Raw genomic sequence first — 19,128 nt, forward strand, 5'->3', positions numbered from 1 at the left:
ATTATAGGCATGAGCCACCACACCCTGCTCTGTATTTCTGTATGTGAAAATGATACCCAGGAACATACTGGAATATTATCCTTTTAACCTACTTTAATAATGCTTCATGGAATTATAGTACATTATGGTATGCAAAGGACTTGCACATACTAATGACTGCCCTGTGTCATTTGTTTCTCATAAATTCTCTGTAAAGTAGGAAGGGCAGATTTAGCGATAAGGAAATAAGCAGGTTCATAGTCACTAAGTAATTTGCCCCAGGTCAGATAGCAATTAAGTGTCAGACTCAAAATCTTGGTTTTGTTCATTTTTCCACTAAAGTGTCACGTTTATTTAGAAAATTCTTTTTACTTTATAGCCTATAATCCCAACACTTTGGGAGGCTGAGGCCCAAGGATCCTTTCAGCCCAGGAGTTTGAGACCAGCCTGGGCAACATAGCAAGAGATCTCATCTCTACAAATAATTTTTTTTAATTCCTTCATAGTACTAAATAAAATAAAATTTTAAAAAGTTAGCAGGGCATGATAGTGTGTGCCTGTGGTTCTAGCCACTCAGGAGGCTGAGGTGGGAGAATCACTTGAGTCAAGGCTACAGTGAACCACAATCACAGCACTGTACTCCAGCCTGGGTGACAGAGTGAGACCTCAACTAAAAAAAAAAAAAAATCCTCTTTCCCTAAAAGACACTCATGTATATGCATGGTACTGGAATGAGTATTTTTATAACCAAATTAAATAACTGTTGCCTTCCAAATGCTTATAGTCCTAAATATATGTCAGTCAGTTAATTTGAACTTAGAATACCTGCTGATTTACCAGGTTGGGGAGTCTTCCCTAAATATTCTAATTTTAACCTAAACCACAGAGTAAACAAAGTTGGCAAATCAGACCTCCATAATAAATGTGCTCTAATTAATACAGTCAGATCATTTTAATAGTGTATTTTATGATTGGTGTGGGGTATGACCAGTGGTCCACAATTGCTTGGGAGACTAGTGAATATCCAATGTTCTTTAAGCCAAAGTACAGTAAAAACCCACTGTATCCGGCTGAATTTGTTTCAATGCCTGACTGTAAAATTTAAGGTTTGCTGATAAGAGTAATGTTATGGTTACCATTTATTGCATGCCCTCAGTCTACCAAAGGGCTAGGTGCTTAACATATATTTTTTTCATTTTTAGTTAATAGTCTTCTACCCCATTTTGTAGATGAGAAAACAGGTTTAGAGAGACTCAATAACTTGCCCAGACTTCTGTTTTTAGACACATAGTCAATTAGATAACCTGAAAATTCTCTCCTAGAAAGATAGGGGAAAGATAATGTTCTTTTACAAATGCTGTGTAAAAGGTAACCATCTTTTTTTTAAATGTATACAAGAGCAAGGGAGAATGATGAACACTGAAAATCAGAATGATGAGGTGGTGCTTACTTCTGCTGGGCTGTGGGGAGGAGAATCAGTAAACCAGGGACCTTAATTTTAACTATAATAATAAAATCTTGGGCCTGTCTAAGGTTGCAAGCTGGAATTAAGATCCCTGGGGGGACTTGCATCTTTAGCTGTTGGGTGAATTAGAAAAAAGGAACCTGTCAAAAAAGCTTGCCTGAGGCCGGGCGTGGTGGCTCACACCTGTAATCCCAGCACTTGGGGAGGCTGAGGCGGGTGGATCCCGAGGTCAGGAGATCAAGACCATCCTGACTAACACGCTGAAACCCCGTCTCTACTAAATAATACAAAAAATTAGCCAGGCATGGTGGCAGGCGCCTGTAGTCCCAGCTACTCGGGAGGCTGAGTCAGGAGAATGGCGTGGACCCGGGAGGCAGAGCTTGCGGTGATCCGAGATCGCGCCACTGCACTGCAGCCTGGGTGACAGAGTGAGACTCTGTCTCAAAAAAAAAAAAAAAAAAAAAAGGGCTTGCCTGGTGCCTGGCCTCGGAATAACAGGGGCAGGGCCTGCCCTTCCCTGAGAATTTCTGGTCAGTGGGTACAGAATTTGAATGGTACTACCTGCCTGGTAAGAACTAAAATTAAAATGTGGCTTTAGGCTGATGACAACCCTGGGCACAAATGATCTCTGAAAGGATACAGACTCCGTGGGGGGTGGGGCTTAGGGTTTCCACAGAGAAAGATCCACTGAATGTGAGCTAATAGATAAAACCACTGTAGAAATAATCTACCGTGAGTGAGAGTGGAAAGAAAGCACCAAACACCACGATTAAGACCCTGAGCTCTGATTTGCTCAACACCTATCAGTGGCAGAGCTGAGATTACAGTCTAGAGCAGCCTGACTTTGAAAGCCCATTTCCTAGGTCACTTGGCATATTGCCTCTCATTCTGTCCTGTCCTCAAGTAAAGATTTTCTGGTTAATTGTGGAGCTCTAACAATTGCTGCATATTTGATTTAGCTTTCAAATAGGCAGTAAATGAAAGCAAATTTCTTTTTACCTCAATATTTTCAATAACAATTAGTTTTGTAAACTGTTTTTTTTTTTTTTTTCATAGATATGGGAAGATACTTAGAGAAACAGTGTTTGGAGATTCATTGTGGGTAGAGTGCCCTGGAGTAGTTACTAATTGTGAGTGCCCCTTCTCTCAGAAGTATCTCAGCTAGTCAGGTAACTCATGGACCTCTTGCCACTTAGCTCTCAGACCAATTTTTCAGTCCTTAGCCAGCTCTCTATACACACAGACAGATTGTTATGGAATGCCAGAAATATCTGGGGTAGTTCTGAAAGTCCCCCTAACCCTTGTCTGCTGAATCAGTTACCTGCTCCGGTTAGGTATAGTGTTTGATTAAGCTGCTCAGAATTTGTAGCTCAGGGTAGGTTCTGGTTGGCCCTGCTTCCAGAACTAACTTTTTGATCATCTTTTCTGTATATTCTTTTTTTGTTGTCATATTTTGGGAAGTGTTCTGCAATCTTTATGTGCTTTTATTCCTAGGCTGCCTTCTTGGGTCTCTAAAGATTTTCCTTCTTTAGCTTCAAATTTTTCCCTTGTCTACACAGAAACTTCCTTTGCCTTTCTTGAAGGTATTTCTGGAAGTCCTAAACTCCCCTAATCCACCAAGGCGAGATAAAATGACACTCTTCTGCCTGACAGTACCTCATCCCACCGAAACACACGTGCACACTTCTTTCCATGGGTTCTAGATCATATATTATTGTCCTGGTGGTGGTTTTATTTATTTATTCTTTGAAGTTCCTACTTGGCAGTCACCTCCCATTTCCTGGCCTAGTTCAGGTGACAAATATTGTAGTGGTTATTGGAATGAGTTCTTCATTTCAGTGAGTCTTGACTTACCTGCCATTCTAAGCTACAGTGTGGGCCTGATCTTGATATATGAACCCAGTTGTAGGAACTTAGTAGCAGGTACTGTCTTTCTAGGAGCTTGTCCAATTTACATAATATCCCTCAGGTGGACTGGCTCTTAGATGTTACTGTCCTGTCGCCAAGGCATATTTTCACCCTCATGAATCCTTTTGTTTTTGAGTTGTTATCTCGCTCTGTTGCTCAGACTGGAGTGCAGTGACACGATCATAGCTTACCGCAGCCTAGATTTTCTGGGCTCAGGCGATCCTCCCGCCTCAGCCTCCCGAGTAGCTGGGCCTACAGGCACACGCCACCTGTAGGCCTAGATACTTGGGAGGCTGAGGCGGGAGGATCGCCTGAGCCCAGGATGTCAAGACTTCAGTGAGCCATAATCGCACCACTGTACTTCAGCCTGAGCAACAGAGCAAGACCCTGTTTAAAAAAAAAAAAAAAAAAAAAAAAATTCCATCATTCCTCTCCCCTATTATCCTCTTCCTCCTAGATTTCCTCATAATCTCTCCCCCACCTTTTTCCGTCCCCAGGTAAACATTGATCTGTTTCCTGCCACTGTACATTAGTTTGCATATTCTTGAACTTTATACAAATAGAACCATACAGTCTTACTTACTTTGCAGGGGATGTGGATGCCTGGCTTCTTTCACTCTGTATAATTATTTTGAGAGTCATTCATGTTGTTGTGTAGATGACAAGAGTGGATCATTCCTTATTATTGCTGTAGGATATACTATAATTTGTTTATATAATCCTTTGTTGATGGACATTTGGGTTGTTTCTCATTTGTAGCTATTACAAATAAAGTCCTTATGAACATTCATGTACAAGTCTTTGTATAAATATATGCTTTCATTTCTCTTGAGTAAATACACAGGAGTGGAATGGATAAACAGTATAGTGTTTAAATTTTTTATAAATAAACATTTTTAGATAATATATTTTCTAAAAGAACAGAGCCATTTCCTGTTCTTTGTTCAAAGAACACATGGCTGAGGAAGAAGAGTGCTACAGCAGCTAAGAAGTTAGTAGGCTGGGCATGGTGGTTCATGCCTATAATCCCAGCACTTTGGGAGGCTGAGTTGGGAGAATCCCTTGAGCCCAGGAGTTCAAGAACAGCCTGGGCAACATGGCGTAATGTTCTCTCTACAAAAAAATACAAAACATTAGCTGGGCATGGTATTGCCTGCCTGTAGTCCCAGTTACTCAGGAGGCTGGGGTAAGAAGATCACTTGAGCCTGGGAGGGCAGGGCTGCAGTGAGCTGGGATTGCACCACTGCATTCCAGCCTGGGGACCAGAGCAAGACCTTGTCTCAAAAAAAAAAAAAAAAAAAAAAAAGTACTTAGCAAATTTAGCACTTTTCTTCCCTTAAAATCAGCAAGCTAAATGTTTTTGTTTATTGACTGATTGATTGATTGAGACAGGGTCTGGCTCTGTTGCCCAGACTGGAGTGCAGTGGCACAATTGTGGCTCAGTACAACTTCTGCTTGCTGGGCTCAGGCCATCCTCTCAAGTAACTGAGACTACAGGCACACGCCACCATACTTAGCTAAGTTTTGTATTTTTTGTAGAGACAGGGTTTTGTCGTGTTGCCCAGGCTGGTCTCAAACTCCTGAGCTCAAGGAATCATCCGCCTCAACCTCCCAAACTGCTTGGGATTGCAGGTGTGAGCCAGTGCGCCTGGCCAACATGCTAATTGTTTATATGTTTACTAATTGGTTATAAATGGATTGTAGGCTTCTGGTGACCAGTATTCAATGGTGCCTTGTTAAAATCACAGCAGATTATAAACTGAAAGGCAAACTATGTTTTCAGAAGTGTTTTCTATTGTGTATTCGTTATATATAAGGGCTTAGGGGAGATGTTTTATTTATAAGTGATACCAGTCATGAGTTTATTTTTAATCAGAGCAGAATCAGTAAGAAAATGATAAATTTCTATTAATTTAATTTTGCCCAGATTTCTACAAATTCATAACAATTTCCTGGGTGACAAATTGCTTTTAAAATAGTAATATTTAAGGGAAATTGTTTTGATTTTTAAAAAGATACAATCTCAGAGCAGTGCTACATTTTATGTAGGCTTCACCACATGATCATCTTTTAACTTTACCCAGCTAGTTTCTTCTCTGTGGCCATAGGGTGACTTAGTCATAGTAAGCACCTCATTTCTCAGGTGGCGTGATTTGGTATTATTTTCTTCTACCAACTGTTAGTCAGTTTCTGCCATCTTTCCTTTCATGTTTATAGGAAGAAATTAGCCATTTAAATTACTCTTAGGAAGAATTTCAGGTTGTTCCAAATCAAAAAGAAATACACACTCCTTTTAACCATTCTCCTGGGGATTAGAAGGGGCATTAATGTTTATTGGCCAGGTGCTATGGGCTGGCACTACTATGTATGCTTTCTGTACAGTGTCTTTGTTCATGGTCTCCCAGCTACGGTTAGGAAAAAGGCAAGTTTCCTTAGCTTGTCTTACAAGGCCCTTGGTGGCCCAGTGCTGCCTTACTTGTCCGGTCTCATCACCATGACTATCAGTCTTGCATCCTGTGCTCTGGCTAGTCTCTGTTTCTTTAATATCTTCAAAAAGTTTTCTGTCCCTTCTAAGCTTTCTCACGTGCAGCCCCCTCTACCTGACCCTGTACTTTCCCTACCTTTCATAACTAATTCCTACTTACCCATTAGGCCTTGGGTTAGGTCTTACTTCCTTGGGTGGCTGCCTTGATTCCTCTAACTCATCTCAGTCCCGTAAGAGTAGGGACTATGTCTTCTTGCCCAACTTTTTATTCCTACCAACTGATGTAGTGCTTAGTGTATTTGTCAAACGGACAAATAAGCAAACAGTCTTCTCAGATGGGTAATTTTATCCCCAAGTCACATAGCTAGTAAGAGGTGCATCCCAGACTTTGAATGGAAGACTGATACCAAAGCCATGTTTTTTCCACTATGCTAAGCTGCCGCATAGTTGTAAGTCATTAAACACTGAGGACTGGCAGACAAACAGGGTAATTGAATTGAAACAATATACCTAATTGCATGATTGATCCAATATAGAAACATAATGAAGGCCGGGCGCAGTGGCTCATGCCTGTGATCCCAGCACTTTGGAAGGCCGAGGTGGGCGGATCACGAGGTCAGGAGATTGAGACCATCCTGGCTAACACGGTGAAACCTCGTCTCTACTAAAAATAGAAAAAATTAGCCAGGTGTGGTGGCGGGCACCTGTAGCCCCAGCTACTTGGGAGGCTGAGGCAGGAGAATAGCTTGAACCCAGGAGGCAGAGCTTGCAGTGAGCCGAGATCATGCCACTGCACTCCAGCCTGGGCAAAAGAGTAAGACTCCCTCTCAAAAAAATTTAAAAATTAAAAAATTAAAAAAAAAAAAAACATAATGAAACCAATTTTACATAAACCTAATCATGAAAATACTGGTTTTACTGTCTTTTGAAAATTGGGTTATTCTGATTTTAAACTTAAACAAATTAAAATACATGATACAGTAAAAGCAGCCTGCAAATCCAATGGAGATTGTGGAATCTTGAGATAAGTTACCTTGAAAATACTTTATTCTTAAGGTCAAGTTCACCTGTCCTGTGGGCCCTATCCCGACTTCCTCCCTTTTTTTTTTTTTTAACATGTTTGCTGAGACAGGAACATTTGCCTCCCGGGGTACAGTTGAAATGTGAGAATATTTTCTGCAAATTACACAAAATGCTTTTCCTTAAAGGGTTACAGATACGATTATTTCTTTTTTTCTTGAAATTTTCTTTTAATCACCCCCCTTTTACATGTTAGATCTCATTCTTCTTTATGGACCTCATCACTTTATCTCTTTGGGATCTGGTCACTGTTTATCTCTCCACCCTCATTTTTTTGCCTTACTCTTTAAAGTCTTTGGTCTATGTACAAAGAAGTACTTGAAATCCCTGACTCAGGTTCGTCCCCATCCTGTGAAATGCTTTGATAACTCCCATTTCTTTTTTTTTTTTTTTTTTTTTTTGAGACGGAGTCTTGCGCTGTCGCCCAGGCTGGAGTGCAGTGGCCGGATCTCAGCTCACTGCAAGCTCCGCCTCCCGGGTTCACGCCATTCTCCTGCCTCAGCCTCCCGAGTAGCTGGGACTACAGGCGCTGCCACCTCGCCCGGCTATTTTTTGTATTTCTTAGTATAGACGGGGTTTCACCGTGTTAGCCAGGATGGTCTCGATCTCCTGACCTCGTGATCCGCCCATCTCGGCCTCCCAAAGTGCTGGGATTACAGGCTTGAGCCACCGCGCCCGGCCGATAACTCCCATTTCTTAGCATCTGTTTTATCTTTTGAAATTATCTGTGGGCTTCTGTGTCTCCTGTAAGCCTTTTTAGGGCACTTACTGTGTCATAAGCACTCATACACTTCAAACCCCCAGGACTTGACATAGTTCCTGGCACATATTGTGATTAGTACTTTTTAAAAAGCAAAAACAATCCGTCTCAGGCCTCAGACCTCCCTCAATATGAAATAATAAGTTGGAGGTAGTACAGAACAAGAAGCAAGGGCATAGTCATTATATAACTCTCTGGGTTTTTTTTGTTTTTGAGATGGAGTCTCACTCTGCCTCCCAGGCTGTAGGGCAGTGGTGCTATCTCTACTCACTGCAACCTCTGCCTCCTGGGCTCAAGTGATTCTCGTGTGCTTCAGCCTCCCGAGTAGCTGGGATTACAGGTGCACACCACCATGCCCGGCTAATTTTTGTATTTTTAGTAAAGATGGGGGTTTCACCATGTTGGCCAGGCTGGTCTTGAACTCCTGACCTCAAGTGATCCATCCACCTCGGCCTCCCAAAGTACTGGGATTACAGGCCTGAGCCACTGCATCCAGCCCATTATTTTAACTTTCTCTCTTGCTCTGGGCCTGCAGAATTTGACTTCTGGATTAGATGAGTTTTTTGTGGTTCAGGTTCTCATTGTGAGGTGTCAGCAGTTTTCCAGCCCCATTAGTTATGTGTTTGGCTCTTTGAACCAAAGCAGAACATGAACCTATGGTGTCACCTGAGTTAGAGGAAAGGATTCTGCAGTACTAACCACAGAATGTTTAATTTTTAAAAACTGAATGAAATTCAATCCACAAATTGTAAATCATAACACCCAGAAATCATTTAGAAAGATTTATCTCACATTAGACCAAATGCCCTCTTTAACTGTGTGCTTCATAAGCTTACAACCCTGGAATAAATTCCTGACTTCTGTTTTCCCTGGCTTTTGCTTCCCTGTATTTGGTTGAGTTTCCCACCCTCCCGCACGCTTTTCTAATTTAGGCCTATTTTCCTGAAGTCAGAGCCAAACTGAATACAGACATCGGTGGATTTCTCACAATTCTTCTCCAGCTGAAAATTAAGGAAAGAAATCCTGATGCTGTGCCTTTTCCTGTCATGCATGGAAAGCTTACCTATGCCCCCTGACTGGCTGCCTTTTCTACTAAGGCCATGAATACCTCCAGGCTGAGGATTGTTTACACCACTTCATTCCCCAGCACCTAGCTCACTGTTTGGCACATATGTTTTTTGTTTTTTGTTTTTTGTTTTTGAGATGGAGTCTCGCTCTGTTGCCCAGACTAGAGTGCAGTGGTGCAATCGTGGCTCACCGAAACCTCTGCCTCCGAGGCTCAAACAATTCTCCTGCTTCAGCCTCCCAAGTAGCTGGGATTACAGGCACTCACCACTGTGCCTGGCTAATTTTTTGTATTTTTAATAGAGATGGGGTTTCACCTTGTTGGCCAGGCTGGTCTCGAACTCCTGACCTCAGGTGATCTGCCTGCCTCAGCCTCCCAAAGTGCTGGGATTACAGGCATGAGCCACCATGCCCGACCTGAGACATACATTTTTAGCAAGAATTAAGTTTTTATGTCTCCCTGTCAAGATCATTTCCTTAGAGACGAATAAATACTTTGTCAAAATCAATGTAGCATCATATCACAAGTAGAGATTCAGGAAGACATATAAGTACTTCAGTCTTATTTGAACATAAGTAGATGGACTAGAAAAATTTAGATACTGATTAAGCTTACAGCAGAAAAGCAGGGAATGAAGTTTAAATGTTTTGAAAGAGTTTAAAAGAAAACAATTAAAAATTACCTGTGGGGTTAGGCTATTTTATTTTTGTAGGCTTTGGTCCATAGACGTTTCCTTGAGATTCCTGAGAAACTTTACATATTAATCTACCTTAAGAATGGGAATATTTTGCTGGTGTCGAAACTGAATGTGTGACCAATGGGCAAAAACTGAAAAGTCTCTGTTCTAGGTAGGATCGAGAACTTCTTTTTTTCTAATTCCACACAGACACATCTTCGGCCTCTGAGGATGAGGGCTCTCTGAGACGCCAAGCTGCGCTCTCTGCTGCCTTGCAACAGAGCTTACAGAATGCTGAGTCCTGGATCAACCGTTCAATTCAGGGATCGTCCACTTCTTCATCCGCGTCTTCTACGCTGTCCCACGGAGAGGTCAAAGGAACCAGTGGGTCTCTAGCTGATGTATTTGCCAATACTCGAATAGGTAGGAGCTGGATCTACCCAAGAAGTCTAAATTACATTCCATTTGGCTCCCAGTATCCAGGAAATAGTTTATGGTTTGTGTTAGGTTTTTCAGTATGGCCTAAAAAAAAGAATTAGAGAGAACATGACAGTTAATGAGGCAAAGAAGGAAACACCAGCAATACATTTGTCACAGGAATAATAGGTATCACCTGCATTATTGGTGCGTAGTTTTGCCCACCTGAAGCCATAGCTATTTCCATAAGCAATACTCAAGCTGCAAGATATAACACCAGTCTCAGTGTGGAATTATCCCAGCTGAACAATATTCAATCTATTCAAAGGTTAAAATATGTAACATCTTAGATTTTTCCCAGGATTGTTATCTATATTCTGTTAAACCAAAAACACTAAACCTGAGCAAAATCTATGCTGAACCAATATCAGTGAGGCCTTTTGTCTTGACTGGATTTGTTGTCCTTGCTGCTGTGATATTGCTACACTGAAGTGTGCAGGCTGAGGATATTGGTACCCTGTGAGCTGCTATCGATACACTGCAGATGCTACTGTATAGAGTGTAGCTTTTGCTTGCTCCTGCTTTATGTTTTGTGTGTGTGTGTTTTTTAAAGAGTTGTGACATCTGCAGATAAAGGTACAGCTCAGATCTGTTTTTGCTTAATTGGTTGTTACAAATTACATCAAGTAATATGTGTTAACATTATGTGTCTGTGATATCTTTCCCTTTTTTTCTCGGCAATCAGTGCAGTTTGGTGTCTTAATTTTCATCTTAGTGACCTGTCTGTATCACCTAATATATCTTTATTCTGTTAACTGATTTCTAAAAAAAGAAAGACTTGGAAAAATTTCAATTCAAGACTATAATTTTTAAAGAAATAGCTACCTTGAGGGTATGATTGCCCTCCTTAGAAACCCACATGCCAACAGCTGATGACTTGTCCTGCACGCTTAGCTCTGCCCTGCCCTGCCCTGCCCTGCCATTTCCTGAGCTTCCTGAAGCAGCTACAAAGATTTGCGTATTCACCACCTCTCCAGTCGTGGAGCAACAGAGCCATGGTTACTGAGGTTTTATTTCCACATCTGTCTAAAAAAGACCATTATTACTTGTTAAATATATTATTCTAATACCCAGTTAACTTTTACCTGAATTTTTGTTAACAAGAGGTTTCATCCAACCTTATATTTTTAATTGCTTCTACTACTCTGTGAAAAGTGATTGGTTCAGTTACTCACAGAAACCATTTTATCCACATTATTGCTTTTTGGATGTTTGTCTTAACAGTAGTAATTAATGTTCCTAATAGAAAAATTCAAAAATATAAGTAAAAGAAAAGTAAAATAACTATAATCCTACCTCCCATGGGTAATACTTTAGTGTTGTTACTGTAGTGTATATTCTTCTAGATTTTACTTACATATGTAAGATTTTGGTTTTGACTTTACAAAAATGAACTGTCCTAAACATAATATTAATAGCCTGCTTTTCTTAGCAGTATGTGGTGAACATCTTTTATATCATTACCATTACACTATTATTTTTATGGTTTCAGTATACACTATTGTGTAACTGTCTGCCCTGGTTTATTTGGCTGTTCCTCTATTAAATAGTATCCAATTTTTTGCTATTATAAAAACTGTTGGATTGAACATGCTGGAACACACAACTTTGTGCATTTGTCTGATTATTTCCTTAGGTTGTATTCCTATAAGTTTGAATTGCTGGACCAAATAAAAGTGTCTGTTTTAATGCTTTTTGTTACCACATTATCCTACAGAAAGGTATACTAGAATATATGTTAGTATACTTAAAACTTTAAAGACTATTCGACTAGTAATTATAGACTTAAGGGGCATAGAGACCTTACCCCCAAATCTATTTTAGAAATTGTTTGTATTATGCTTTTTTCCTTTTTTAGTTTTACAAAAAACTTAGAAGAAAACATCTGGAGAAGTAAGAAGAAGGAAATTAGAGGGAGGAAAATATATGACTTACAAGCATCACAAAAAGCCACTAAAAACTATGTGGTGTTTTTTGTTGTTGTTACATGCCCCTGTTGCATAGGGATCTTTTCCAGTTTACTCATTCAGTTTCTCCATATTAAGAATCTTGAGACCTGGTGTGGTGGCACATGCCTGTAATCCCAGCACTTTGGGAGGCATTGGTGGGAGGATCGCTTGAGCCCAGGAGTTCGAGACCAGCCTCGGCAGCATGGCAAGACTCCATCTCTACTAAAAATACAAGTATTAGCTGGGTGTGGTGGTGTGAACCTGTGGTCCCCATACTTGGGAGGCTGAGGTGGGAGGCTCACTTGAGCCCAGGAGGTTGAGGCTGTAGTGAGCTGTGATTGCACCACTGCATTCCTGGCTGGGCAACAGCGAGAGACCCTGTCTCAAAAATAAAAAGAATCCCTATGTGCAGTAGAGTAGAATAACACTATTTAGTCTCTTCTTGGAGCAAGGGAAGAACCTTGTCTGTCAAGGAGATCCAAATTACCTATGGATTATTGTATAAAAGTTAAAAGTGAACTTTATCTAGGTTTTTTTTTCATCTGGAAACTTGTGCAGTCTGACCCACTTTCAAGATATGAGTTTGGTCTTTGGTAGAAGGGGAAACATTCTAGATAAACTATCATCAAGAAATGTTCAAGAGACTACAATATTAGTAGCCAGTTATGATCTTATTTGGTTCCATTTTGAGGTCCCTGCAAGTTTTATTATGATTATTCTATAACACTGGATTTCTACCAGCCTTTCTGTGTAGAAAATGATGTTTTGAGAAACACTGAATGTGTGATTTGATCTTACTAAGGCTACTCAAGTCTTACAAAATAATAATTTTGTAAAGCTGATATACCCTGACTTTACTTATTGTTCTCCCTTTGTGTCTTGCTAGTAGAATCTGATTTTTAAAGGTTGTTTTACAAGAGCCAGTACCCCCATTTATGTACTTTTCTTCCTTGTTAAAAAACAAAACCCCAAAGATTTAAAGGTTCTTAGTTTTGCTGCTAATATAAGTCTAAATTTTGTTTACTCCTCTCAGAGAATTTCTCTGCTCCTCCTGATGTCACTACAACTACCTCTTCCTCCTCCTCATCTTCCTCAATTCGCCCAGCAAACATTGACCTGCCCCCCTCGGGGATAGTTAAAGGCATGCACAAAGGATCCAACAGGTCCAGCCTTATGGATACAGCTGACGGTAAGGAGTTGTTTTTGGTAGCTCAATTGTAGTGTAAACTAAACTAGAAAAATTCAAATTATGAACAATAGCTCCTAACTAGCCCAGCAGTTGCAGAACTACACTGTACTTGGCCCACTAATAACTAATCCTGGGTACCTTTTTTCTATCATCTGCACAGTGGCAGTATTGCCACTTAATCGAACTTAGTGGATACTTCCAGAAGATACTTTGAACAAAAACCTGAATGTGGAAAAAGAAAAGAATAACAGAGGGCCGGGCGCAGTGGCTTACGCCTGTAATCCCAGCACTTTGGGAGGCCGAGGCAGGTGGATCGTGAGGTCAGGAGATCGAGACCATCCTGGCTAACGTGGTGAAACCGCATCTCTACTAAAAATACAAAAAATTAGGCAGAGCTCGCAGTGAGCAGAGATCATGCCACTGCACTCCAGCCTGGGGAGACAGAGTGAGACTCCATCTCAAAAAAAAAAAAAAAAAAAAAAAAAAAAAAGAATAACAGAAAAGGAAGATTAGGTGAAATCCTTAAGCCATGTATTAATAATAGTACCATATTTGTTCTCTATTGTCATAAAACTTATTGTGTGCATATTTGGTCTCCTCGAAAGAGAAGGAAACTGTGGACAAAGGCCAAATGGCCTTAGAAATGAAAGCTCCTGAGGGAACTGAGGAACTAAAATATCCTTACAGTCAACAAATTTTAACTTACCATTTTTTCCCTTATAGGTGTCCCTGTCAGTAGCAGAGTATCTACAAAAATCCAGCAGCTTCTGAACACTCTGAAACGACCCAAAAGGCCTCCCTTAAAGGAATTTTTTGTAGATGACTCTGAAGAAATTGTGGAAGGTAGTAGTAAAAATACCAAAAACATATATTCATTAAATAAATTTATCTTAAGCAGTTACTATGTGTCAGGTACTATAGGATTAAAGAATGAACAAGACACAATTCTTGGTTCAAAGAGTTCATCATTCTCTGCTCTTTTTTCCCTAATGATCATCTGTATTTTAGATCTTAGATGAAAATTAAGGAGGGAGGGAGGAAGAGGGAAGAAAGGCAAAGAGATAACCATGAAACATATAACTGTCTTTGGAAATAAACTCTTTGAAATTAGGAACTATCCCAAATACATGATTTTATGAGTTATTTATATTTGGCATTTTCTTGGATGTGGATATCAAATTCAACCTCAAAAGTTTGCCTACTCTTTTTTTCATATAATGTGGTCCTTTTATGAATCAACCAATCGCTACATATATTTCTGCTTTCTACAAGACGGCGTGTTCGATGGTGAAAAGTTTCAAAGATTTATAAAAATACAGTTATTTCCTTCATGTTTACAGTTTAGACAGGTGCTAAAATATATCCATGTGAATAGCTAAGTATTAAGTATCTATCAGCCAATATAAGCACTTCTGAGAAGGGAAGAAATCAGTTCCATCTGGGTTAGGAAAGGCTTCACAGAAGAAGTGTAACAGTGATTTATTCATTCAGTAATTTTTAAATTATGGATGAAATCATATATCTAGGATTTAATAGGGAAGGGGAATGGGTGTGAGTATGGATAAAATGAGAATGGCCATTTGATAAGTATAGAATGATGACAATAGATCTAGACAAATAGATCTACCTAAGAAAAGCTTTTGTTGAAAGAGCTAAGCCTTGGTAGCTTTGTAGTCTGTTTTTATGTCCTGAGACTAATAGTAATAGGTTTTGATCACATCAGCTTGTTAATAGAATTAGGTACATTGGTAGACTAGATCTGGTCTTAGCCCAATTTATGCCGCAGAAAGCAACCTGACATATGAGGTTAAGATGAGTATATGTTTCTTTAGGAATCACTAAACTCATTGAATGGTGGATGTCTTTCATGATGTACTGATGTTCAAGATGCCCATGCCAGCAAAAGCCTCTCCAGTGTTTCTAGCATTGGTATTGACCAGGCACATGAAGGTCAGGGTTTAACAGGAATCTTACCTGAAAAAATTGCATTGGCAGATTAGAACTAACAACTTTCCATTAATTACCAATATAAATAGGCAGTAGTTGCTTGTTTGAGTAATTGTTACATTTGGAAAAGAAAAATACCAGTATGTCTTTGGAAATCTGAAAGAGCATGCCCCAGAATCTGCATTGAAGCCTAATGGACAGTGGTGATAATGTCAGCTTTCATGGCCAGAAACAATGCCTACTCTATACATAGTCTGTCCAAACAAATAAAATACTTATTTAGAAACACTCGTGTGTTTTTTTTTTTTAGTTAATCTGGTGGTTTAGGGTCTGGGAATATACAAAGCAGAAGGACAGTTGAAACATTTATTATTTACCCTAAGGCAGCAAATTGGGGAGTGAAACTATTTCATGAATTTTATGTTAGTAGAAAAATGAATCAAGGCATCTTAAGTACAATCCCCAGATTTGTCATTGAGCTATATAAAATATCATTTATTTCATATTTCATTTGCCCATCTAAGATTTGTTGCTCATTCTGTCCCTTCTCCCTTTCGTGCCTCTTTTCTCCTCTCTTGTTCACCTGGCTAATTCCTGCTCATCCTTTAAGACTCAGCTCAGACATTTCCTCCTCCAGGTGGAGATGTGCCCTACTTCTGCCCTCCTTGTCCATGCGTCTGTCACGCACTGCTCATGTTTTCCTAGCCTTAGCGCTGAGTCTGTGTGTGTTTGTGTCCCCTGGTGCACTCTAGATACTCCACAAGAACTCAGATTCCATATTCCTTACACCAGGCACTTACTAGGCATAATGTTTGTTCAAAGAATTATGTGTGCAGCATTTATTTTCTCAATGTTTATCATATCCTGTGAACATAATTGGCACTCAGTAAATACTTGACTTTTTGTTGCATGTGTAAATTATCTTTCCTGCTACGAAAATGCAGGATTTGACCGGGCGCAGTGACTCACACCTGTAATCCCAGCACTCTGGGAGGCCGAGGCGAGTGGATCACCTAAGGTCAGGAGTTCAAGACCAGCCTGGCCAACATGGTGAAACCCCGTCTGCTAAAAATACAAAAATTAGCCAGGTGTGGTGGCGGGCACTTATAATCCCAGCTACTTGGGAGACTGAGGCAGGAAAATTGCTTGAACCCAGGAGGCAGAGGTTGCAGTGAGCCAAGATTGCTCCTCTGCACTCCAGCGTGGGCGACAGAGCAAGACTCCGTCTCGGGGAGAAAACAAAATGTAGGATTCTTTTTTTGATTTTTATTGTTTGAATAATGCTTGTTCATTTTAGAAAAATTAAGAGGATTTTTGTTTTATCTGTAAAAGGATATGAAATATTCACGCCCAGTCTCTGGAATAAGCATGTTAATAATTAGCTCCCCACTAAACACACACCCAAATTCAATTCAGCTGACATTATTGAACAACCTTGAAGTATTAGACACTATAGGCAGTAAGGGGAGTAAGAGCCACCCCTTTCCTCAAGAAGCAATCAGCCTTTGTGGGGGAAAACTTGTACACTAAAAGGAGTCCTTGAGGATCCTCAGTGCTTTCCTAAGGGCAACGTGGGAGCACTAAGGAAGCAATAGTCTCCTCAGGGAGTAGTTGGGAATTGTTCCCAGAGAATGTGCTGTTTCAGCCGAGTCCTGAAAATGATGAGGAAGAGTTCACCAGGAGGCAAAGGGATTGGCCATACGAGATGAGTGCAGAGGTGTGGAGACATGGGATATTGTGGTTTATGCCCATTACCTGTTGGAGTGAAGTAATGACCCTGAGGTATAACTGTTACTATCTCCATTTTACAGATGAGGAAAGCCAAGCTCAGGTAAATCAATTTGCCTAGGGTAATGCTAGTAAAAAGTCAATGTAAACTTGGGCTTTCTGACTCACAGTGTAATGCTTTCTCATTAAACATAATCTGGTATAGTAGAACCTGGCTGTCTCACACTGGACACAAACTAAAGATTTAAAAACAAATTTGCCAAAAATTGTGAAATTGCTACAACAAATGTATATTTTGTGCTATTCTATATATACAGTGATTTCCTTTGTCAGGGTCAGGATTTGTTCATTGCACAGAATATATTGAATATGATTTCACATTTAAGTGGAAAATTGAATTAAGGCCCAGTTTGTGGACCACCATTTCTAACCATGTCCTTTCTCAAAGTGAGTTTAAACCAGATAAATATGAAATGAAAAGGAAGATGCAGTTGAGATTAGAGACCTAAGTTGTGTTCACTGGTATTTGTACTCATTTCACCCACTGGTCTTTTCCTGGTGCAGTACCTCAGCCAGACCCCAACCAGCCCAAGCCGGAGGGACGGCAGATGACCCCTGTGAAAGGAGAGCCTTTAGGAGTCATCTGTAACTGGCCTCCTGCTCTTGAATCTGCCCTGCAGCGCTGGGGTACCACTCAAGCAAAATGCTCCTGTCTGACTGCACTGGACATGACAGGGAAACCAGTTTACACTCTTACATATGGTGAGTCTGCAAGATTCCAGATCCTTCTCTCCGAGAGTTCTTCAGAATATCATGGGTAGCGTTTTTATCTAGATACTTAGCAGTTGCTGGCCATTATGTTTCAGTAGATTTTTTTCAATAATTTAAAAGGATCCTAAGTTCTAAGTAAAGCTATTGCCAAATATTTTCATTTGCTAAAGCGATATTTGCAAGTCAGCTAATATTTAAAAGGCAGCAAAAAGAAGAGACTTTGTACATCCATAGATGTTTTAACATTACAAGAGGATTTTAGAAAAACATTTGGTCAGTATTAATGATGTATGGTGAAAATCAGATGGTTTTATCTAACAATTGAAACTGATTACTTGTTAAATCTTTATTCTATCCTGCTTCTTGATTATAATAGGCACAAAATTCTGTAATGAACAAAGAATGAGTACTTTTCCATTTAATTTTGCATACCAGCTAAAATTTTTCTTTTTAAAATAACTTCAAGGAAAAATGGGGTCAACCCTGGGCTATGAGATTTTGTACTAGTTTATTCAAACAGATTCCTTTTCTGCTTTGCAAGTGGAGCACAGTGTCCATAGACCTAGATAGAAAATAATCTTTGAGGAAAAACAAGGTTTTATTTAAAGAATTACACAGGTTGACATAGTTTAAACTTTGGATGCCCCTCTGAATAAATTGTATATAAAATAACATAGCTATTTAAAATAACATAATTTTCCTTTTGCTTATCTCATAATCTAAAATAAGAATTTCTGAGGGTAGTGGAGGGGAGGGAATAGGAAAAGAAAAGCATTTTTTGTTTTTGCCAAAATTGTTTTAACATTCACCTCAGAAGCTATATATACATTTCATTCATGTAACCCTTAAAGAAAGCGTTTAGCTGGCCAAATCTTTGTATGTTTGTTTAACATCTATGAATACAGCTACATGTTCATACAGATAATTTCCATTTTAGTGTTTGTTTTCACTAAATTACAGCATTATGGAATGTTCAATCATTTGAGTCATGCTTTTGCTTTGCAGTTTCCTCAAGTGTCTGATACCACCTATGTGAATGGTTTTTCAGAAAAAGCTTAGAACATTTCTGAAGATATTTGTAAATTTTTTAAAAAGCTGGCCGGGCACGGTGGCTCATGCCTGTAATCCCAACACTTTGGGAGGCTGAGACAGGTGGATCACCTGAGGCCAGGAATTTGAGACCAGCCCAGACAACATGGCAAAACCCTGTCTCTATTAAAAATACAAAAATGAGCCAAATGTGGTGACACGCACCTGTAGTCCCAGCTACTTGGGAGGCTGAAGCGAGAATTACTCTAACCCGGGAGACAGAGGTTGCAGTGAGCCGAGATCACACCACTGCACTCCAGCCTGGGCAACAGAGCGAGACTGTCTTTTGTTTGTTTGTTTGAAAAAAAAAAAAAAAAAAAAAAAAAAAAAAGCTTAGAACAGAAGTATCCTTCTGATTTTCAGTCTTGTAATTAAAAATATTGTTTTCCTCCCTTTCAGTGTGATCAGTTTACATCAAATTATTTCTAAGGATATGCAGATTATTTCAGAAAAGAATTTGAAATATTATGTAAACCAGGATGAGCATCTGGTGATGTTTTATTTCTGTTTCAAGGCATGACTGGCTTTTGTAAACTAGAATGAATATAAAGCTTTTGTG

At 39.7% G+C, this 19,128-nt stretch overlaps 1 protein-coding gene across 5 annotated transcripts in view; it reads left to right on the plus strand.

Moving 5' to 3' along the window:
* The window catches only part of DIP2B (disco interacting protein 2 homolog B), a 248,395-nt gene that overhangs the window by 160,310 nt on the left and 68,957 nt on the right, over positions 1-19,128 (plus strand). For 2 of the 5 annotated variants that reach the window (XM_021922328.2, XM_021922330.2), the window contains exons 5-8: positions 9,630-9,842; positions 12,879-13,034; positions 13,758-13,880; positions 17,274-17,471. In XM_021922328.2, coding sequence (XP_021778020.1) covers positions 9,630-9,842; positions 12,879-13,034; positions 13,758-13,880; positions 17,274-17,471 — 690 coding nt within the window. The remainder of the gene's footprint in view (positions 1-9,629; positions 9,843-12,878; positions 13,035-13,757; positions 13,881-17,273; positions 17,472-19,128) is intronic. The other 3 variants (XM_021922329.2, XM_021922331.2, XM_021922332.2) reach the window with 3 other exon arrangements.

This window comes from Papio anubis, chromosome 9 (assembly GCF_008728515.1).
Source record: "Papio anubis isolate 15944 chromosome 9, Panubis1.0, whole genome shotgun sequence".
Taxonomy (NCBI): Eukaryota; Metazoa; Chordata; class Mammalia; order Primates; family Cercopithecidae; genus Papio; species Papio anubis.